This window comes from Molothrus ater, chromosome 27 (assembly GCF_012460135.2).
Source record: "Molothrus ater isolate BHLD 08-10-18 breed brown headed cowbird chromosome 27, BPBGC_Mater_1.1, whole genome shotgun sequence".
Classification (NCBI taxonomy): domain Eukaryota; kingdom Metazoa; phylum Chordata; class Aves; order Passeriformes; family Icteridae; genus Molothrus; species Molothrus ater.
In genome coordinates this window covers 1,959,177-1,982,615 of record NC_050504.2, presented here as the reverse complement: position 1 = coordinate 1,982,615, position 23,439 = coordinate 1,959,177, and the positions used below count along the sequence as shown (strand labels likewise).

General features: G+C 48.4%; 1 protein-coding gene across 1 annotated transcript; it reads right to left on the bottom strand.

The window, feature by feature from the left end:
- Positions 1-1,211: 1,211 nt before the first annotated feature.
- On the bottom strand, positions 1,212-20,274 carry WNT9B (Wnt family member 9B). The gene is made up of 4 exons (XM_036398640.2): positions 20,198-20,274; positions 10,880-11,136; positions 2,778-3,043; positions 1,212-1,688 (listed from the first exon to the last, which is right to left on the bottom strand). The coding sequence occupies exons 1-4, from the start codon at positions 20,272-20,274 to the stop codon at positions 1,212-1,214; spliced, it is 1,077 nt and encodes a 358-aa protein (XP_036254533.2).
- Between the last annotated feature and the right edge of the window lie 3,165 nt (positions 20,275-23,439).

Genomic DNA, 23,439 nt, shown 5'->3' with positions numbered 1-23,439 from the left:
CACCTCAGGCACCAGGCAGAGTGTGCTGCACGTAGGACAAAAAGGGGATTGATTGATTGATTGATTCATTGGGGAGGAGGAGGAGGAAGAGAGATGCATAACTGGCACCATCACCCTGGATCACCATCAATAAATACCCCCTGGAAGGCCAAGTGCTGCAGAGGGGCGACTTCACAGCCCTCAGCTGAGTGCCTATGGCTCAAACACTGTCACTGCAGCAGTTCCAGGTGACCTGGAACAGCAAGGTTAAAACCTGGTTAAAATGCACCTGGAGTCCAAACTACAGACTTGGGAGGTGATGGACAAGAGCTCCCTTTTGAACTGGTATTTCTGAGGCACATTTCTTGAGCCAAAATGAGATTATTCAGCAGTGTGTGGGTGAGGTGGCAGCAGAAAGGGTTCAGCCAGCTCCCACTGGCAATCCCCACTGCCAGAGTCCTTCTGCCCTGGTGCAGGAGCACAGCTGGCCCTGCCACACCTGGGCCAGTCTCTGGTTGTTGCCCTTAATTCTCTTTTCTGCAGGATGCAGGGCACGAAGCCCTCAGTGTCCCAACATCACCACCCCAGTGCATCTCCAGGAGTGCACCTGAGCGGTGCAGAAGGAGGATCTTCCCACACAGGTGAGTACAAGTTTGAATTTGAGGGACATCTGTGACTGCATCAGGGTTTCTGCTGTCCTCACATCCCCTCTGCTCTCTGTCCCTCCTTCCTGACCCCATACCCGACAAAAAACCTCTGGATTTCCCTGCTCATGCAGGGGCTCTCTCCGGGCTGGAGCATCTCAACCCAAGGCTGGACCATCTCAATGCTGAGGTTGGAGCATGTCACACCGAGGTTGAAGCATCTCAACTCTGAGGTTGGAGCATCTCAACGCTGAGGTTGGAGCATGTCACACCAAGTTTGGAGCATGTCACACCAAGGTTGGAGCATCTCAACACTGAGGTTGGAGCATCTCAACACTGAGGTTGGAGCATCTCAACGCCGAGGCTGGAGCATCTCAATGCTGAGGTTGGAGCATCTCAACATCAAGGCTGGAGCATCTCAACGCCAAGGCTGGAGAATCTCAACCTGAGGTTGGAGCATCCCAACGCCAAGGTTGGAGTAGCACAGCACTCATTTGGTGCTCACCTTTGCCCTGACCCCACAGCAGAGAGCCATGTCCCTGTCCCCCTGCTGCTCCCCTGGACTCGCCTCGCCCCTCGGGGCTGTCCCTACTGCTTGCAGCTGTAGACCACCTCCTCCTGCATGCACTGCTGGCACTCCACGTAGCAGCACCACTGCACCTGGCAGTGGCACGAGAAGGTGACCAGGCGGCTCTGGGTGTTGTAGCCCCGGCCGCAGCACATGCTGTCGCAGTTGCCCTCGCGGGAGCAGGTCCTGCCCGCGGTGCCCAGGGAGTATTTGCTGGGCCTGCAGAAGCTGGGCGAGTCCTCCACGTAGACCAGGTCGGTGGGGCGCGGCAGGGCGGGCTGCTTGCCTGAGTGGCCGTGTCTGTGTGGTCCTGCCAGCTCCGAGTGTCCCACGGCGTCGTTGGTGGTGCTGAAGACCTTGACGGCATCGTCGTAGCGCAGCTTCAGGAGCCGCCCGATCTCGTGGAAAGGTGAGAGCTGCTTCCAGCACGTCCGCACCGCGCACGAGCCCGACACGCCGTGGCACTTGCAGGTGGTTTTGAGGCCGTTCTTCACCGCCTGGTGAGGAAGAAGAGTGGTGGTTATTACCTGCCAGGGCCTAGTTCTGGTAGAGGCAGCAGCTCAGGTCACAGACAGCTGCAAGCACTGCAGTTTTATTGGCATTTTTTCTAGGCTACGGAGGAAAAAATGTTAATAATAGTTTTAAAAATGTAAAACTAAAAAAAAAAACAAACAAACAAAAAAAAACCCAACAACCCAAAAACCCAAAACAACCTCCACCAAAGCAAACAAAAAACCAAAACTAAAATAAAAACCAAAACAAAACAAAAACCCCCCAAAACAAACAAACAAACAAAAAACCAACCAAACAAACAAACAAACCAAAAAAAACAGCACAAAAAAAAACCCAAAACAAAAAAAACACACCACAGCAGAGGAAAAGCTACAGAATTGATAGGTGAGCCAGACAGTGGTAGCCTGAGGACAACCAGCTGAACACCAAGTTCTTATTAATTCTACTTGGCGCAGTAGGAGTAGTCAATCATAAAACCGAGTATCTCCAACATGGTGTGTTCCTTTAGGTGTATTCAAGTGAAGACAGTGCTCTAATTAAACAATCAATTTGACACAGTAAATGGATGACAATGATGTGTCAGTAGCCTGTAACCTACAGGTCAAAATGCTCAATCTGATGATCTCCCTGACCCAAACCTGTGACAGGACTTGTTCCATAGCAAGTCACCAGCAGACTCATAATTGATCTCAAGAGTTTCAGTCTTTAATCTGCTTTGCACGTGCTACCAGCTCTAAGCTCCAGCTGTGAACCCCCTGTGGCCCTGGCATAACCCCTGGAGTCATCCAGCTGTGGAGTTTCACAGCTGTCACCGTGCTGTAACTCCCTTCACCCACCCTGGGACCACTAGAGGACACAGGATGTTCCTCTGCCACTCAACATGCATCTCCTCACCCAAGAGCCCAGGAGACTTCCCAGGGACTCTCAGCACCACAAGGCCCAGGACACACAGGTGAACAGGTCTGTTTCATGAGCAGGGCAGTGAAAATCCTTCTCACACACAGGATGGATTGGAAGACTTCCACTGAAAAGTCCCAAACTTCATGCCAAGCCCGCCGAGGCGCAGCTCCTACCTTGATGCCCACATTGGTGTTGTGGATGTCCACCTTGGCCCGCAGGTCTTTGCCGATCCTCTTCTGGCCCAGGAACTTTTTCAGGAACTTGGTGCTGTACTTGAGGTTGTCCCCGCAGACGCCCCACTGCCAGGCCTTGCGGTTCTCCAGGCCCGGGGAGTCGTCGCAGGTGCAGCGCTCCATGCGCCCCGCGCTGCAGGCCCGCGCCAGCGAGTGCGTCAGCGCCGCCGAGGACACGGCGTACAGGAAGGCCGTCTCCTTAAAACCTGCCGGGGACAAGGGTTGCTGGTTGTGGTAAATAGGTATGATTCGTGCTGACAAAACTGACAACGGTAATCAATATCGATGCAGTAATTAATATTTGGAAATTATAAAACAGTTAAAAGGTGTAATGCTGTAGCAGACTCTGTGGAGCTTAGGAGAGCTCCATGGAGGATTGAGACTTAACAGCAGGAACTGCTGAGTCATGATGAGACAGCAAAATAAGCTCCTGTCTTCTACCCCTCGCCCCAATGCTTATCTCTGTAACCTCATAGGTCGCTTTTCCCTAACCCTTACCATTGGACAGGTTTGGGTCCCCCTATACCCTATAAAAAGGGGCTGGTTTAGCCCATTCGGCAGAAGAAGAGCTGTCGCTGGAACCCTTCGCAGACTCCCCAATAAACCATCGCTGTGGAACCACCAGGACCTCTCCTTCTCCTCTCTTGCCTCTGCTTCTGCCTCAGCCAAAGGCGCCCTAGCAAGGCAGCAAAGAGCTGAAATCCTGAGAGAGCTGAGAATCACTAAAGAGCTGAAATCACTGAGCTTGCTCAGGGCAGCCTGCGGCAGCTGCGAGCTGAGTGGGTATCCGGGCACTCTGTCTCCCACAGGGACTGAGTTATCCGGACTGTCCTGCATCGCTCGGTGATAAGGCCAAGATCAGGGCTTTATCATATAATGCTAAGAAAGAAAGGGAGAGGAGGGGTTCCACTCCCCCCCTGCCTTTTCCTGCAGATGTTCAAGGCAGGAAAAAGCAAGAGATAACAGTTACTAAAAATTAACAGAAAGAAGGGAAAATCTGGTTGGGTCCCAGGAAAATGCCAGTTATAAGAGATTTATTGCTTTGATGCTTAAATAAAATATTATGTTAGTCTTGGCTTCCATTGTACTGGCTTGGTGTGCATGTGTAACCCAAGGGTGAGTTGAAGGACATTGAAGAAGAGGAGAGGCCTTCATCAAAAACGACCCCCAAAGACTTGTGCGACCACCAAACTGAGTGGTGGAGCATGCGTGGTAAAGGTGGTGATGAGGGCGGAGGTGGAAGGGGGATGAATCGAAAATGGGAGGAGATGGCATTGACACAGGGCATAAAAGGGGGGAATCTTCACTTGGCAAGCTCGTACGTGAGGTGGCAGGGGACCAGAGCCCTGCACTCCATACCCCACGGTTATCTTTTGCTTATGTGCTATTGTTGGAACCAAATCATCCTTATTTTAATCAAATTATATTGTCAATATTTCAAGTGTATCCAATTTTATATATTTTCTAAACTATTCAATTAAAATTGCTGCTACCTCTAATATATGTTTGGGGTTTTTTTAATGATGGGATAATTGGGCAAACATAACACTGGTGATGTCACGGTTTGCCTCAGATACCCCGGGTTTCTCCCTGATAATTCCCTGCCAGGTGTGTCAGGCATCTCTTCTTCCCCCTCCCCTGCCCTCTGCTGAGCACTGTCAATTTTGGCATTCCAGAAAGGCATGGAGTGACTGGGCAGAATCAAAAGATGCCTCCTACCCCTGTGGGGACATTGGGACATCCAGGTGACTGTAAAGGTGTGTTCTGAGGCTGTTCTCCTCCCCAGAGCAGGATTCCCAGCTTGGCTACAATCCCTGAGGTCATGGTGTGACTATGACATTTTAACCAGGAAGCAAAGTACAGTGGCTGAATGAAAATTTCATGTAGAGACATGAGATCAGACAGGAATAGGAATATTGATCCCACGAGTTTCACAGAAGTTTCAGAAACTCTGATTGACAAAAACCTGACCCAAATGCCAAAATATTTTTATTTATTTATATTTACCTCCTCTCTTTTTCAGCCCTGGGGAAAATCTTAATATTTTCTCTAGAGTTCATTTGCAGGAAAAAAAAAAAAATTAATGGGAAATTTTTTAGCAAGTCTAAAATTTAGGAATTAGTGCAAGAAAGAGAGAGACAGGTGACTGATCAATAGCTCTGAGTGCACGAATGGATAAGATCAGCCAAAATAGAAAAAATTTGGTTTATGGAAGATAGAACACTTATACATTGCATGGAAGAAAACATAGTGAAGCCAACAAATATTCCACATGGGAAAATTCCAAATTCCCTTCCACATCAGAAGGGAAATCTGTTTTCCCCAGTAATGGAAGAGAGAGAGAGACAACCACAGAGACTTGACCTAGACTTGCACTGAGCCCTGCCTGGAGCAAAGGTTGGAAGCCACCTCTAGAATTCACCAAGTCCAACCTCAAATCTCTCCATCATTCTGTTCCCTCAGAGAATTCCCATCCTGCTGTAATAGTGGATCAGAACACTGAGTGCTGAAATCTGAGTGATGTCCACTGTAATCATGAGCAATAGAGTAGGACAAAGAGTTCTCCTGGTGATTGCCAGCAAAAAGAATGAAAAATGTGGCTAATCATGAACGTAATGGAGAGGCTTCATTAGCAGCTTCAATAGACTTCAGAGGAGCTCTTTGGAATTGCAGAATTTTAGATAAAGATCTACCAACAGCATGGATATATGGGGAGAATTGGGGAAATCTGGAGGAGACAAGGAGATCAACCAACAATCTGCTTCCTGCCTCAACATTTTGGTTGCCATAACCCCTGGGGCAATAATTTGCAATTAATCTTGCTGGTTGATGATCCTCTACAAAATTTCTCAGGGTACTCTAAAGATCATGAAAGAATGTCACCAAATCCACCAAAAGTTTTGTCAAAGCTGGAATGGGATGTGGTCAATGCAGGCTGTGGATGGCAGCACGATGCTCACACATTTTCAAAGAGTGCCTGACCCTCTCCAAAGGAGCTAAGAGAGGATAACTGATACCTGAGATCCTAAATCTGCCAAATCATTCCAAATGCTTACCAGATTCCCAACACCCTCTCTGACACGCTGATCCCAGAGGTGAGGAGAGCATTCCAGAGGCCCTTTCCCATGCCATGAGGAGCCAGCAGGCCCCACAGCCCCTGCTAAATCTGACTCTGTGGATCACCACACTGCTCCTGCTATTTCAGATGCTTTGGTTTCCCCATGTTTTCCTGGCCAGTTTTCAGCCCACTGGAAATCAGAGGCCATTGCTGTGGTCAGGCCACTGCAGACAGCAGCAACTGCAGATACCCAGCAGACTTTGAAACGTCTCCTTTCTCCTTCAAACAAAGCTTCAACATCACCAGGCTGCCAAATACTTGTCTGAAAAGTCTAAGATGGCTCCTTCCACTCTGTCATGAGGAGCCAATCACCATTTAATTGTTAATTCACAAAACTAATGAGGGAAGTAAAAGCTGTCCTTCAGCAGAGCAGCTGCTGGAGCTGGATTTTCAGGAGGACACCCCACAAATGGCAGCAATCAGCTCCAAGGAGCACAATTTGGGATCTGAACAGAGGCTGCTCCTGCTATCTCTCCTCCCACAGTGACAACAGAGCTCCTGTCACCATAGACAGTGGGGCCTGGAGCCAATTCTGGGCTCTCAGAGCTTGGGTTGGGGATGGGTCACTGCCCTGACCCCACTGAGGCAGGGACAGAATGGAACCTGAAACTCTCAGTGAAGGGGCAACATCTGGGTGCAGATGTCTCTGCTGGGCAGTTTGGCTGCAAGCATCCAGCACAGAGATGGATTTCAGGAGGCTGCAGCAAAGCAGCTCCTTCTGGTAGGACCTTCCATGTGTCCAAGCCTTGCCCTGAGCTCTCCAGAAGGATTTCTTAGCTCTGCAGCCTATAAATACAGAAGGACTTTTGCTGCAATGCATTGTTGTGTGCTGTGGTGTGCTCCAGACCACAGGGAAAATTTGTAATGGGAGGAGTTTTGCTGTGGGATGACTCTGACAAAGGAAAGATGCTCAGGTCCAGAGTTTTCAATGCTGTAATGAAGGAGTTTGAGTGTTTCAGAGCAGGTGGAGGAGGCATCTCTCTTAAAACAACAGCAAAACTAAAAAAAGATACAGAAATATAGAAAGATTTAGGATGGAAGGACTTTTGAGGCCTTCAGAACAACCTCCTGCTCAAAGCAGGGCTGGCTCCAATGCCAGATGCTCAGGGCTTTTTTGCTCAGAAGAATTTTTTTTTCTCCAAATCTCCCATCATGGAAATTCTGTGTCTGTGAGTCACCACTCCTCTGCTGTACCACCCCTGGATTCCTCATGACAACAGGGAAACCACTGCTGGAAGGTCAGAGTCCAACCAGCAGGAGGCAAAGGAGTGGATTAAGGGATGGAAGGATTGCAGAGCACTCATTTCTCAGCAAGGATTTTGTGAGTGGCTGGCTCTGACCTCTGTGCTAAAGGTATTTATTTCCCCAGATCACTGAGTTGTTTGAGAAAAAATCCTGCTTCACCTGACTTCCAGCAGCCCTTAATGGCACACCCAGGACACCAGAAGGGCATCACTGCTTTCCATGTTTTTATAAAAACACCAACTGCCCCCGTGTAACAAGGTGGCTTGAAATCATTTCGCTCTTTCCGTGGATCTTTAAAGGAGTGGAGAAGGAATGCAGGAGGATTTTGCACGGATCACTGAGGAGTAAGAGGTGTCATAAGTGCCACAGAAAGGTTGCAGACAATGCAAAAGGAGTTTTCCAGTTGTACCCAGAGAACTATCAAGAGCAACAAATGGTGCAGACTGGTAAAATAAATCTGGCATTTCAAGAGCCATAAAACCCTCGGCTTATTTTCTGTTTGTTTGGGTTTTGGCATCTCTGGAAGCAGGAAAAGCACTGATGATCCACATCAGTCACAGAAGTTTGTCAGTTGGGATTGCAAATTGAATGTGGCTTCTCGCCTGGCCCATCTCACTGGGAAGGACCTTTTCCACTCTCTTGCACTCTTAGGACCATTTAGGACTGCTAAAAATCTGTATTTTTCTTCATGGTTTCTCTAGGACCATGGAGGTATCAAATGATTTAAACATTTTTAAAATGCCTCAGCACTACCTGGGTGACAGGGGAGAGTTGCATGATCAACAATCTCCAAGAAAGCTCCAACAAATGTCACAAACAGATCAAAAGTGGCAGCTGAAAGCCATGTTCATGTTCTTTATGAAAGAAACAAGCCCCTTTGCAAGCTAAAGGAAAAATGAGAGCTAATAATTGCTCCCAGCTAAGTGTCCTGTCACACAGGGGCTGCACACAGCATACCTGGCTGTATTAAATCATCATTTGATCCTTAAGATTGTGTAATAAAAGTTTTCAAACACTTATCCCCATCTGCCAAAACAGGTTTGAAATTACAGGTGATATTTTATTTTGTCAGTCAGGAGCCCATGGAAATGTTAAGGCATGCCACTGCCATATAATTAAGTGTTTTCCAGCTATTTGAAGATGAGGATTATTCAATTGTCATTTTCAAGTTCTTTGAGGTTGATGAAGGTGCAGATGTGAGAAAGACACTCAAAATTATCATGAACAGCTCCTTCCACTGCTTGCTAAAAAATTCTTGCAATGAAGAAAATCTGATCTTGTCTGTGCTGACTTAATAAAATATTAAGTTGATATTTAATGTAATAAAAATTGATATTTTTAAAAGGAAACATTAAAAAGTTTCGATCCCAATGTTAATTAAAATTAGCATTGATTTTCATCAAAATTAATATTGGCTTCTTCAGGTCCTTTTTAAAAACATTAAGTGCTCAAAGGACTGAAACTCAATAAATCTGAAGGCTGAAGCTTAGTAAGTGCTAATAGAAGTTATTGAAGGGCTGAAGGTCTGTAACAGTCAGGCTCTGGTTGGATCAGGACAGGTCTGGCAAACTCTATATGCATTCTCTGGGAATTTTTATAAAGAGATAATTTCAGTGTCCATCTTCATTGTATTTTTCTCAAGCATTGGAAGGATTTATTATGTTCCCTTCTACCTCACATCCAGACCTTACAGGACAATTCCTTCATCTAAAGTATTTTGGGAAACAAAAACCCAGCGGGTCTTCTGTCCACTTTGCCCAAATTTCTCCATATTTATGTGAAAGAGTCTTAGGAGAGATTTGTCAACATGCACTGAGATGCCTGCATGCAGATAAAGAGCTTTTTCAAACAGTAAACAGGTTTAAATTTTGTATTTGAGAATAACAGAGGTTTACATACATGAATATCCAAGGCAATAAAGGGATTTTTTTCTTTAACTGACCCTGTGGTAGAAGAGGTTTTACAGCAACTTCTGTGAGCCAGAGAGGAGTTTGAGAAGAGGATCCACGATTACCTGTGAAAGAATTTCCTACCAAGGTTGTTGACCAAGAAAGAAAGAAGGAGAAATAAGAGAAACCTGCAACTGCCCATTCCAATGAGCACTTTGTCTGAATAAAGTGAGTAAAGTGTAAACTTGAGTTTTCTAAGAATATATAAAAAGCATGCATGCCATAATAAAAACAATTTGGAGCCTTCTGAAAATGGAGTGTGGCTTTGTGTTGTCTCCATCTCTACCACGACCTCGTGTCAGATTTACTTTGGGACACCCTGGGGGCTGCAGCCAGAGTTTCCCTGGACACCAACAGTGGAAGAGGTTTTACAACAACTTCTGTGAGCCAGAGAGCAGTTTGATGAGAGGATCCATGTTTATCCCTGAAAGAATTTCCCACCAAGGTCCTTGACAGAGAAACCAAGAAAGAAAGAAGGAAAAATAAGAAAATTCAATTCCCTATTCCAATGAGGACGTTGTTTGTCTGAGTAAAGTGAGTAAAGTGTAAACTTTTGAGCTTTGTAAGAATGTATAAAAAGCATGCAGTTTGCAAAACCAGTTTGAACAGTTATGAGCTTTCTAAGAATGGAGTGTGGCTTTGTGTTGTCTCCATCTCTACCACGACATCATGTCAGATTTAATTTGGGACGCCTCAGGGGCTGCAGCCAGAGTTTCCCTGCACACCAATGGTGGAAGAGGTTTTACAGTGATTTCTGTGAGCCAGAGAGAAGTTTGAGAAAAGGATCCATGTTTACCCCTGAAAGAATTTCCTACCAAGCTTGCCGACATAGAAACCAAGAAAGAAATAAAGATAAATAGGAGAAACCTCAACTCCCTATTCCAATCAGCCATTTGTTTGAGTAAAGTGAGTAAAGTGTAAATTTATGAGCTTTGTAAGAATGCATAAAAAGCATGCAGTTTGCAAAAACAGTTTGAAGCCTTCTGAAAATGGAGCGTGTGGCTTTGTGTTGTCTCCATCTCTACCACGACATCATGTGAGATGTAATTTGGGACACTCCAGAGTTTCCCTGGACACCGACAGTGGAAGAGGTTTTACAACAACTTCTGTGAGCCAGAGAGGAGTTGGATGAGAGGACCCATGTTTATCCCTGAAAGAATTTCCTACCATGGTCCTTGACAGAGAAAGCAAGAAAGAAAGAAGGAGAAATAAGAGAAACCTGCAACTACCTATTCCAATAAGCAATTTGTTTGTCTCTGGTGACCAATGGGTAAAGTATAAACTTTTGAGCTTTGTAAGAATGTATAAAAAGCATGCAGTTTGCAAAACCAGTTTGAACAGTTATGAGCTTTCTAAGAATGGAGTGTGGCTTTGTGTTGTCTCCATCTCTACCACGACCTCACGTGAGATTTAATCTGGGACACCCTGGGTGCTGCAGCCAGAGTTTCCCTGGACACCAATGGTGGAAGAGGTTTTACAGCAACTTCTGTGAGCCAGAGGATCCATGTAGAAAGAATTTTCTAGCAAGGTCGTTGACCAAGAAAGAAAGAAGGAGAAATAAGAGAAACTTCAACTGCCTATTCCAATGAGGACACTGTTTGAGTAAAGTGAGTAAAGTGAAAATGGAGTGTGTTGCTTTGTGTTGTCTCCTTCTCAACCACGGACAGATTTCATTTGGGACACCCCGGGTGCTGCAGCCAGAGTTTCCCTGCACACCAACTACCTTGTACCTCTCTTGAGCAGGCTGGGCCGTCCCTCCAGGCTGCAGTTCCAGCGCTCGCTGCGGAACTGGAACTGGCACTCGAGGACGCCCAGGCGGATGGCGTCGCGCAGCGTCTCCGCCAGCCCCGGCTCCCTCCGGCACAGCCGCCTCTGCTTGCGGGACAGCTGGAGCAGCTCACACTGCTTCACGTGGCCCTGGCCTGGGCCAGAGCCCCCCGGGGCACCCAGGGATGGGAACTGGGTCAGGGCTTCCTTCCCGGTCAGGCTGGAGGGAAAGAAGCGGGAGAGGAGGTGAGTTAGGGAGGCCATCGCTGGGAGTGATGCCCTAGAACAGAGACTGGGCAGAGCTAAAGAATAAAGTAGGGATTTATTAAAAGGCCTCAATGGGTCCTGGACAGAGCTAAAGAATAAAGCAGGGATTTATTAAAATGCCTCAATAAATCCACCTTGGGAAGCACAGGAGCCCAGCCAGGGCTACACCGAAGATGAACCAAAATGGTCACAGGGTTAGGGAGGACATCGCTGGGAGAGATGCCCTGAGAAGGCTGGGCTAGAACAGAGACTGGACAGAGATCAAGAATAAAGCAGGGATTCATTAGGAGGCCTCAATAAATCCACCCTGGGCAGCACAAGAGCCCAGCCAGGGCTACACCCCAGGTGAACCCAAATGGTCACAAAATGCCCCACTGGTCATGGGGTCTCTCACTTTTATAAGCTCTGCTCTATTCACATATTGGAGTTAATTGTCCAATTAGAGCTCCAGCCTATTACTGTTACTGTCATATTTTATGAAAAATCCCTTTGCCAGGTTTTTTCTCCTGAGAAGCTGAGAAACTTCAAAAAAGAATTAATATTTATATTAATTATATATTATATTATATTATATTATATTATATTATATTATATTATATTATATTATATTATATTATATTATATTAATTATCTGATTGCTTAAAATGCAGTCTAGAGGTTGCTTACCAAGAGGTGCATCTTTGATTGGTTCCATGTGAATTGTTTTTAATTAATGGCCTATCACAGCCAGCTGTGTCAGACTCTCTGAGTCTGTCATGGGTTTTTATTATTCATTCTTGTCTCGCCTTCTGATGTCTCCTTTCTCTTTCTTTTGTATAGTTTTAGAATATAATGTAATAAATCAATATGATATGATATGATATGATATGATATAATATAACATAACATAACATAACATAATAACATAACATAACATAACATAATATAATATAATATAATATAATATAATATAATATAATATAATATAATATAATATAATATAATATAATATAATATAATATAATATAATATAATATATCAACCTTCTAAAAACTTGGGAGTCAATTCTCTTCTCTCACCTCATCCTAAAACCCACAACAAGACCACAGCAATTAATAACCACAAAGTCCCATCTTTGTTTTTCTCTCTTCAGCCCACGTTGTTTGTGCGCTTGGGCCTGAGATTTGGATCATTTGTCCTTGGTCCCCAGCTGGAGCAGGAATTGTTTTGTCTCCCTGCTCTGTGATCAGAGCTCACCATCCCCTCACGTGAACCCAGACCCACCCACTAAAGCAGCACAGAACCTGAAAAATACAAGAACTAAAACCTGAGGCATCAGGATCACTCAGGGTGACGTTGGGCAGGAGCTCTGAGCCACCCTGAGGTGCCCCTGCCCATGGCACTGGACTGGACTAGGTGGTCTTTAAAGGTCCAACCCACACCAGTTTGGGATTCTGTGATGATTCTAAGATCACCATCATGGAAAAGGTGAAGAAGGGAAGGATATTCAGGAGCTGCAGGCTGGGGCATTTTACCAGCTCAGAAGATTAATCAATACAGATTGAGTAGATCTGGTATCCCATTCCTATCACACACCAGGGCAAAGTCCCAGACTGACGCCATGGGGAGGAGGAGAAACCCATGTGGGCTGTCACCAGCAGCCCCATGGGAAGGAGTCACTGCCTACACAGAGCAAGGACAGATGAAATTGCCTGCTTGGACATCTACAGCTGACAGATTTCCAAAAAACTTGTGTAAGAGAGGCTGGATACCTTCCACAATTCCCACCAGGAGAGGAAGGGATAGCAGGAGAGCACAGGGCTGTGGAAGGAGGACTGGCCTCCAAGTGAGTAAAGATTACTCTGATCTCTAAAATAGAAGAATCAGGGGGAATTGTGATCATTTATTAATTTTTAGACTTAAAAGAAATGAGGCTGTGTTTCAACTTGCAGCCCTTCTCAGTGCAGGGCACAAGGGATGCTGAAGTATTCCATGTATTCATACAAAGTCCTAAAGGGACCAGTAAACACAAAGACACTTTGGCACAGGAAATTCAGGATGTGCACACTGCCAGAAGCTGGAAAACATTCAGAGGGAGCATCTCAGTCAGCCACCCTGCTTCTGTTCATGCCTTTGTCCTCACATTTTCCTTCACATTGGTGAATGTGGTGAAGCCACCTCAACTTTTGGCCTGAATTTTACAGTTCTGAGCAGGGATTACCCCAAGGATGTCCCCACCAGTGGGATTTGGGAGAAGGTGGCATTGCCATTCTCCAGGCTGTGAAGGATGTTGGGTGCTGATACTTGTAAAAGAAAGGCACCATAAAAACCTTTGGAGAATTTGATTCCATTTCCAGAGCAACCTCAATAGTGCACAGCAAATACAGCCTGGGACCACACACAGAGAGATACTGAGTCTAATTCATCATTTTCACCATTCAAAGCAAAAGCTTCATTGGAAAACTGCTTCCTAAAACTGCATCCAGCAACACTTCAAATTCTGAAAGAGGTAATGGAGCATCCTACACAGATAGTTGGTTGCACAGACAAACGTACTTATTTTTATTTTTATTCTATATTTTTATTTTTATTTTTTACTTTTATTTTTATTATTTTTATTTAGCAGTAGTAGTATTTATTATTGGTGGTGGTGGTTTTTTATTATTATTGTTGTTGTTGTTGAATTTCTGAAGCTGCAACACTTAGAGTAACTTGGTTTTTCTCTAAAAAAGGAGGTCAGAAATAACCAGATTGATAGAAAACACAGCAGATGAAATAAGCAGTAAATTGGTAAATCCAAGTGGCTAAAGCTACCCAGAACACACTTGTCTGTGACAGCCTCCCTTGTGCAAACTCTCACACTTGTCCCCTGAGGCAGGGCAATGTCAGCAGGAAATAATTATATGAATTATATCAATAATTGCATCGCTGTGTTGGAGGCTCCCAGGATCAGGAGTCTCACAGTCAGAGCACAGACACAGCTCCCAAAATTCATCTCTCACCCAAATTTCAGCTTAGACAAGCAGCACAGGGATTCAAGGAGGTGCCCAAGGCCATGCAGGTGGCAGGGGCACAGCTGGGAGCAGAAACCACTCTCAGAGCCAGGACAGCCCCAAAAATTGCCCAGAAATTGCTTTGCAGGCTCCCACCACAACTGTATTTCATCAGGGCAGAGCAAACACAGGATCTGATGGAGATCAGAGCATGCAAACATTTGTACAAGATTAAATATAAAATATGCAGATATTTGCAGTCAGGCAAACTGCACGGGTTTGGATGATTTAGAGTTTATTATCTACAGATCATACAGCAAAGAAAGTGAACTCTTTGAATTAATGCACACCTGCTTGCAATCTGAAAGAACAATAAGGATCTCCAACTTTATTTCTCTCTCCTTTTCTGTCTAAGCCCTTTGCTAAATTCATCTATTTCCTTTAATCTCCTTCCAGCCACATTCCAGCTTCTTAAGAGACTTTTAATGAGAGCCTGTTCCTGTGCAATGCCCAATGTCCTCTGGATCTGAAAGGTCTTAAAAACCAGTAAAAATATGCCTTTCCTACCTCTCCCAAGTAAGGAGAGAATCAAAGCAGCCCACAACAGGACTCCATATCTGATTTCAGGGGCCTTTCATGTTCCACAGGAATATCTGCACCCCAGAGAGCTGCAAGAAGATTTCAGGAAGGGCTGAGAGAATGTGGGGCAGGACAGATGGAACCAAGGACTGTGCAGGGCACAGAGGTGCCCAGCTCTGTCCAAAAACAGAGTTTTCATCCTTTCAGAAACAGCACAGTTTAATGCTCCCCATCTTCCCCTGGAGAAAGGATGGGTTGTGAGTGTTGCACTGTTGTGACAAATCAGGATGGTTCCTCTGCTTTGCACCCCTACTGCCTGCAAAGGAGGTGGAAGAAATCCCCAGAGCATCCAAACCATAAATCTCCATAATCAATATTGAGATTTAACAGCTGATATCAAAGCTCTTTCCTTTCCTCCCTCAGAGTTGTCATCCCAGCCCCTCAGGTGTCTCTATACCTGTTATCCTCCAGGTTTGCTATCAAGTTTCTGCTCCTCACAATGAGAAAAGGCTGGAATTAAAACCCTCAGGTGATTTCACATGATGCTGTGCATCAGAATCCTTTGAGATGGATTGTTTGCTGCAAGCCCTCCCTGGGAGCAGTAACAGATGATGTGTCCAGGCCCAGACTCATTTTTAAAAAAGATTTCTCCTGAAATTCCACAGAGAACAGGATATAAAATTCCTGCAATCAGAAGAGCTGCCAGTTTGGGAGGAGAGCAGTGACCAGGGCAGGGCTCTCCACCCTCAACTGCTCTGGGCATCCTTGGTTTGACTCCTTCCATGAAGGAAAACGAAATATTTCCATGTGGATCCCAATTCCAGGCCGGTTCCTGTTGAGGTGTTTGTTGCCAATCCCGCAATTTCTGGAACTCAGGCTGGGCCCTCCCAGGGGTTCCCCTGTTGGGGAGACCCTCCTGGGGTGGTTTTGTGTCAGGAAAGAGAGACCCACTGGATTTTTTCAGTCTTCAGGTTCTTGTTTATTATTATCTTATCTAAAGTTTTGCACACTGTCCATACCAAGCTCAGTGCACTGGAAAAGCACCACAAAAATGGCCAACAATCTCTTGTTCCAAGGCCTTTTAAAGCTAAACTATCCAATTAAGAACTGACACCTAGATTATTTTCCCTTTTAACCCAATAACTGATCCCAATGCAGACTTTTCTGCCCAATTACAAAATGCCACCCAAACCCATGGAGAAGGAAGAAGAGCCATGAAGAAGAAACCCAGGACGACACCCTGTGCCCTCCATCTTGCTTCCATCCACAGCACACTAAAAATCCCAAAACCTCAATTTCTCACCAAGTGATGCACCCACACTGCTCTCTATAATCTATTCCACACTTTTGTGGATTCCAGTCTATCTTTTTTACCCTCTAACAGCCCCAAAAAATCCTTCCAGCAAGAAATGAGCAAAAACTGTGCCACTGGCATAACCAGCCCTAAATCCAGAGGGCAGGGGTGGGGCTGAGCCAGGAGGAGCTGTGGGTCCACCCAGCCCATCCTGTGGGATCCCAGGCACCACTGCAGCCCCCACAGGGATTTCAGGGTGAGTTCTAAAGAAATCTGCCCATGGAGCAGTGGCCCATGGGTGAGACATGTCCCAGCCTGCTTCCCTGGAGAAGGCTTTGATCAGTTTTGGTGCTTCCACCTTCCCACCAAACCTCCTGCCTGGGCTGGGTCTGCTCTGGATTCTGCCCTGGGAGAAGCTCTTTGCCCTCCAGCACATCCCCAATGCCTTTTCACCTTGTGAAACGTGAACAAGGAGGAAAGAGGAGGATTTTAGAGCTTTTAATGAGGTCTGGAGACATTCCCAGCACCTGAGGAGCTGAACATCCTGAGAGGAAAAGCACAGAAAGGAGGGCATGCTTTACAGGAGGGTGGGGGAGGATTGAAGCAAAGGCGGAAGCAAAACCAGCTCAAAGGGAGTGAGGAGGTGAGGACAGTGAACACTCCTGGATTCCTGCATCCAGAGAGCCCAACACAACCCCAGCAACAGCCAGGCCACGTTTCACACACAGCTTTTCTCTCCCTCTCCTCAAAGCAGGGTTGAATTTCCCCCCTGTGACCCAGCACCAGGAGTTCAGGACCTGCTCAAGCACAGACCCCAGTGAGCCAAAGCTGCAGGCACTGGGAATGGGCTCAGAGCTCTGCCCACAGCTGCTGTCATTTAAAAAAACATCCCCCTTTGTCCTAAAAACATAACACAAAAATTGCTTCCCACTGCCAGAGGGCAGGGCTGGATGGGATATTGGGGTGGAATTGTTCCCTGGCAGGGTGGGCAGGCCCTGGCACAGGGTGCCCAGAGCAGCTGGGGCTGCCCCTGATCCCTGGCAGTGTCCAAGGCCAGGCTGGACGGGGCTTGGAGCAGCCTGGGACAGTGGGAGGTGTCCCTGCCATGGCAGGGGTGGCACTTTAAGGTCTCTTCTAACCCAGCCCATTCTGGGTTTCTCTGGATTTCTCCATTGTAACGCTGTGTTCACTCTGGCAAAACTTTGTTTTCTGTATTTAAAGGTGAGCTCCATCTTTGGAACATTTTTGCTGCACCATCCCACACACTTCATGCTTTACCTTTGCTCTGATGGAATCAAACTTGGCATTTCCTTCACCCTTTGAACCAGCAGTGCTTCACCTTTGCCACATCCCCAGCAGAACGGGCTCAGCTCCTGTCTCTGCACGTTGCCACCCAAAAGCCTCCCTCATTTGTCCTTAAATCTTTGCAGGTTTTCTCCATTAAGTGTTTGGAAAGCCAATATTTGACCCATGTGCCTCAGTCTCTCCTTTTTGGCTGAACTCAGAAGCAGATCATTGACCCAGGGTCCCCTCCAGATCAGTAAAAATTTAGGTGTGAGATTGGTTTTCTCCCAAACCAAGCCACATCAAACATTCCCTTCTAAAATATTCAAGTTCCTCTCGAGTCTATCAGCTCAATTTTCTATCTGAAAGCACCCATGTATCACACTGCTCATCACCACCAAACTCACTGAGTTCTTAGTTTTGGGTTTCTTCTTTTAATTTTCAGATGAAGAAGTGAGAATACACAGGATACACCTGTGCCAGACCCCTCAAGGGGAAAAATCCACGTTGAAAATTGACCCTACAGCCTCAGATCCTGAGCTGTGCATGGCCAAGAGGCAGCACACACAGATTTCATGTGCTTGTACCAAATAAAAATTTTAAAAGCACATTTAAAATAAAATAAAAAATAATAAAAAAATTAAATTAAAAAAATTTAAAAGCACATTTAAAACCAAATAAAGCACACAATTCTGCGTGCTTGTACACACAGAAAGCTGCTTGTACCAAATAAATTATTGACACAGAGCAAAGGATCACCCAGGCTGCTTTAACAGAGTCCAGCTTGAGCAGTGGTCAGTGACAGCTCTGTGCTGTTATCTGCACAAATTCATTCACTTCCCTGTGCCTGGAAAGACAAACTCTCCCTGCAGCCCAACTGTGGGTTCTGATTGTGAATTAAAACATCTGTATTGTCTCACATAGCCTTCACATGAGACTGAAAATGGAATAAAAATTTTTAAAGTTTTAAAAAGTTTTAAAAATTTAAATTTTTCAAAGTTTTTTAAATTTTTCCTCTCAGTTGTCCCATCTCTGGGTCAGAAAAGGGATTAATGCAACACCCACCCCCTCAGGGAGTGAGTGAGTGCTGACACTGAGGGAGAAAGGGGAGCCCCCTCCAGCAGATGCTTCCATGTGAATTAGGCTGAATGATGCAATTAATACATTTAAAATCCAGATTATTTTATGCAGCAGGAATGAAATGCCAGTCGTGTCCCAGGTGAGAAGTGCCAAGCCAGCAGACACTTCCCAGCATGTGGAGCAGGACCCTCCACGTGTGCAAGGCAGCGCAGAGCAGCCCTGAGTGCTGCAACCACTGAATCACAAATTCTCCTGTCTGTTCTGCCCTCACTGATGTGTGCCCCTACACCAGAGTCTGGAAACCCTGCCTGAGGAGCAGCTCACACAGAAAACAGGACAAAACCTCCCAGAAAACTCTGCATGGGGAATTCTGCCTGTTACAAACCCATCTCTGCCTTTATCCCAAGTCAATTAAAATGTGTGGGGAGGACACAAACCCAGAGACTCCTGTGCCCCCTGTGCCCCTGTATCCTCTGTGTCCCCTGTGTCCTTGTGCACCCTGTGTCCCTCTGTGCCCCTGTCCCCCTGTGTGTCCCCCGTGTCCCTGTATCCCCCATGTCCCTGTATCCCCTGTGCCCCCCGTGTCCCTGATGTCCCTGTGCCCCCTGTGTCCCCGCACGGTCCGGCGGTGCCAGCGCTGCCCGGGGGATGCTCCGGGGGCGCTGCAGGTGCGCGGCTCTACCGGGATCCTCCGGCAGGGACGGGGACGTGCCCGGGAACCGGGGCAGCCCCGCGGAGCCGCCGCGAGCCCTCCGCAGAGCATCCGCGGGAACGGCGCTGCCACAGCCCGAGCTGGCCATGGACACCCTGAGCTGGCCATGGACACCCTGAGCTGTTCCTGAACACCCTGAGCTGGCCATGGACACCCTGAGCTGGCCATGGACACCTTGAGCTGGCCATGGACACCCTGAGCTGCCTGAACACCCCGAGCTGGCCATGGACACCCTGAGCTGGCCATGGACACCCTGAGCTCTTCCTGAACACCCCGAGCTGGCCATGGACACCCCGAGCTGGCCATGGACACCCTGAGCTGGCCATGGTCACCCTGAGCTGTTCCTGAACACCCCGAGCTGGCCATGGTCACCCCGAGCTGCCCCAGGACATCCCGAGCTGGCCATGGACACCCCAGACCTGTCCCTGGACACCCCGAGCTGCCCCAGCTCAACCTGAACTGTCCCAGGTGATCCCGAGCTGCTCCAGGGCACTGCGAGCTGCCCCAGCTCACCCCAACCTGCCCATGAACTCCCCGAGCTGCTCCAGCTCACCCCAATCTGCCCCAGGACACCCCGAGCTGCAACATGAACACCCCAAGCTGGCCATGGACACCATGAACTGTCCCAAAGGACACCCTGACCTGCCCCGGGACACCCCGAGCTGCCCATGATCACTCTGAGCTGCTCCAGCTCACCCCGAACTGTTTCAGGTCACCCCGAGCTGGCCATGGACACCCCGAACTTCCCCAGGTCACCCCGAACTGTCCCTGAACACCCCAAGCTGGCCATGGACACCCCGAGCTGGCCCAAGACATCCCGAACAACCCCATGGACACCCCGACCTGCCCCAGGATACCACGAGCTGTCTGTCCCATGGACACCGCGACCTGTCCCACGGACACCTCGAGCTGCCCCGGCTCACCCCGAGCTGCCCCATGAACACCCTGAGCTGCTCCAGGTCACCCCAAACTGTCCCAGCTCACCTCGAACTACCCCATGGTGACCCCGATCTGCCCACGGACACCCCGAGCTGCCCCACGGACGCTCCGTCCCCCTCCCCGCGTTCCCCCGGTCCCCGCGGGCGGTGCTGACCCGAAGTAGGCGGCGGCGGGCGGCGGCGGCAGGAGGAGGAGGAGGAGGAGGATGCGGCAGGGCTTGGCGGAGCGCATGGTGCGGCGGTGCCGGTCCCAGCTCGCTGCCGGTCCCAGCTCGCTGCGGGCCGCCCGGCGCCGCGGCTCTTTAAGCGGGAGGCGGGGTTGGCCCCGTCCCGTCCCGTCCCGTCCCGTCCCACCGCCGCCGGGAACCCCCGGGGCTCCCTGGGGACCCGCCGCCTCTCCGGCGCTTGGGACGCCGCGCTGGGTCCGTCCATCCCCGCGGGATCCCTCCATTCCCCTGGGATCCCTTCATTCCCCTGGGATCCCTCCATTCCCGCCGGGTCCCTCCATCCCCACGCAATTCCTCAAATCTGGCGGGATCCCTCCATTCCCCCATGATCCCTCCATCCCCGCCGGATCCCTCCATCTCCATGAGATCCATCCATTCCCTCGGGATCCCTCCATCCCCTCCGGGTCCCTCCATCCCGCCAGGTTCTCTCCTTTCCCCTGGGTTCTCTCCATTCTCCCGGGATCCTTCCATCCCCCAGGATCCCTTTATCCTTGTTGGGTCCCTTCATCCCCGCCGGGTCCCTCCATCCCCTCGGGATCCCTTTATCCTCACTGGGTCTCTCCATCCCCATGGGATCCCTCCATGCCCCCATGATCCCTCCATCCCCACGACATCCATCCATTGCCCGGGATCCCTCCATCCCCATGGCATCCCTCCATCTCCCCAGAGTCCTTCCATCCCAGTGGGATCCCTCCATTCCCATGAGATCCATCCATTCCCCTGGGATCCCTGCATCCCCTCCGGGTCCCTCCATTCCCCCATGATCCCTCCATCCCCACGACATCCATCCATTGCCCGGGATCCCTCCATCCCCATGGGATCCATCCATTCCCCTGGGATCCCTGCATCCCCTCCAGGTCCCTCCATTCCCCCATGATCCCTCCATCCCCTCTGGGTCCCACAATCCCCGCCAGGTCCCTCCATCCCTCTGGGACCCCTCCATTCCCCCGGGATCAGCTCCAGGCTCCGGCATGCCCGCAGTGCCCCACGGAAGGACAGCCGTGGGTGTGGCAGGGGAACTTCCCCTTTCCAAGGCTCAGCGCTGCCTTTGGGGATTTGTTAGGGCAGGGAAGAGGTGAAGAGGCACCTGCTGTGCCCGGGCACCCAGTAGCCCCCAGCACATCCCTCCTGTGCTCCATCTCACTGCTCTGCTGCTCATGGAGGTCGATCCCAACACGTCCCAGCTCCCACAGACACGTGTGACCAAACCTGCATTGCACAGGTGACATCTCCTAGAAATGCTGGGGCCAAGGAGACCCTTTGGAGGGCTCCAGAGAAACCTCCCATGGCAAGACAGGCAGCTGTCAAATCTAGACAAGGATGGCTGTGGCTTTGTCCAGCCATGTCCTGTAGACCCCCAAGGATCCCCACACCTCTTGGGGCATTCATCCTACAGATGCACAACCCTATAGGGAAAGGGAGTTTGACCCAGCCTGATCCCTCAGGGGAAGGGTTTAACACCCAGCCTGATCCCTCAGGGGAAGGGTTTAACACCCAGCCTGATTCCCCCTGGGGAAGGGTTTAACACCCAGCCTGATCCCTCAGGGGAAGAATTTAACACCCAGCCTGATCCCTCCAGGGGAAGGGAGTTTACAATCCAGCCCAATTCCTCCAGGGGAAGGGTTTAACACCCAGCTTGATTCCCCCAGAGGAAGGGTTCAACATCCAGCCAATCCCTCCAGGGGAAGGGAGTTTAACATCCAGCCCAATTCCTCCAGGGAAAGGGGACTTAACACCCAGCCTGATTCCCCCAAGGGAAGGGGGTTTAACATCCAGACTGATCTCTTCAGGGGAAGGGGGTTTAACGCCCTCCAAGGGAAGGGTTTAACACCCAGCCAATCCCCTCAGGGGAAGGGGATTTAACACCCTCCAGGAGAAGGCTTTAACACCCAGCCTGATCTGCCCAGGGGAAGGGAGTTTAACACCCAGCCTGATCTGCCCAGGGGAAGGGAGTTTAACACCCAGCCAATCCCTCCAGGAGAAGGCTTTAACACCCAGCCAATCCCCCCAGGAGAAAGGGGTTTAACACTCAGCCTGATCCACCCAAGTGCAATGTCACAAACCTTCACAGAAGAGCTCAGAAGCAGATTTCCAGACCTCCAAAAGTGGCCATTGGGATAAAGGTGGAATGCCTACCCTTGGAAACACTCCCCCAAAATGCCAGCACTGTGGAGCTGCAGGTGTGGAAGGGTCTGGACAGGCACTTGAAACCAGCCAGGCAATGGGTGAGTGTAGGAAATGGATTTGTATTGTAATAAAGAAATAGTTGGCTTTTAATTGTGATGGCGTGAATTATAACATCTGTATTGTCCCACCCTCCCCATGAGACTGAAAATGGAATAAAAGTTTTTAAATGCTTCTCAGTTACCCCATCTCTAGATCAGAAAAATCCAACAGATGAGGAGGGCTCTGTGCCAAGCTGGAGGTGCCCTGGTGCCCATCCCAGCCTCCTCCTGACCCTGGTACCTGGGAGGTGCCTGGCACCAGCCTCTGTGTGAGAGGCTGACAAACCCAGCACATCCTGGAGCAAAGAATCCCATCAGGATCCTCAGGATGTGGAGGGACAGGACCTGTTCTCTGCTCCTGGGACAGTGCTGCTCTCCAGTCTGCACCATCCTTTTTATTTCCCTTCTGGCCCACCTTTGAAACAACAGTTCAAAAACAATGCATCCTTCACTGAAATTAAAAGTGATTAAAGAAAATTAAAGACATGTTGCAAGATTTGATCAGCCTTGTCCAGCATTTATGAGCATCCTTAAAATAGGAGATCTGAGCAGACATCACCTATCTGAACAAGTTTGTTTCAAGTTAAAGGTTGTTTATTAAATATTATTTATGCACTGTTAAACTTCAGAGGGAGAAATATTAAACCTATTCTATAAATAACCTAGAAATATTATATTTTTCATATAATATTTCTAGGTTATTTATATAATAGGTTTAATATTAATTTTGGTGCCTATATTAAAAATATAATATAGGCACCAAAACTGGCTGAGCATCCTGGAGCCCTGTCCCTGCCTGGCTGGGCAAAGAGGAGCTGTCAAGGAGTGACAAATATAAATTTGTGATTTTAGGTGATTTTAGGAGAGAGCTTGAGGCGAGCAGGGACAACATCAGCAGTCACCATCACACACCAGTCCTGCTACAGGAGGAAGAGGAAGCTCTGC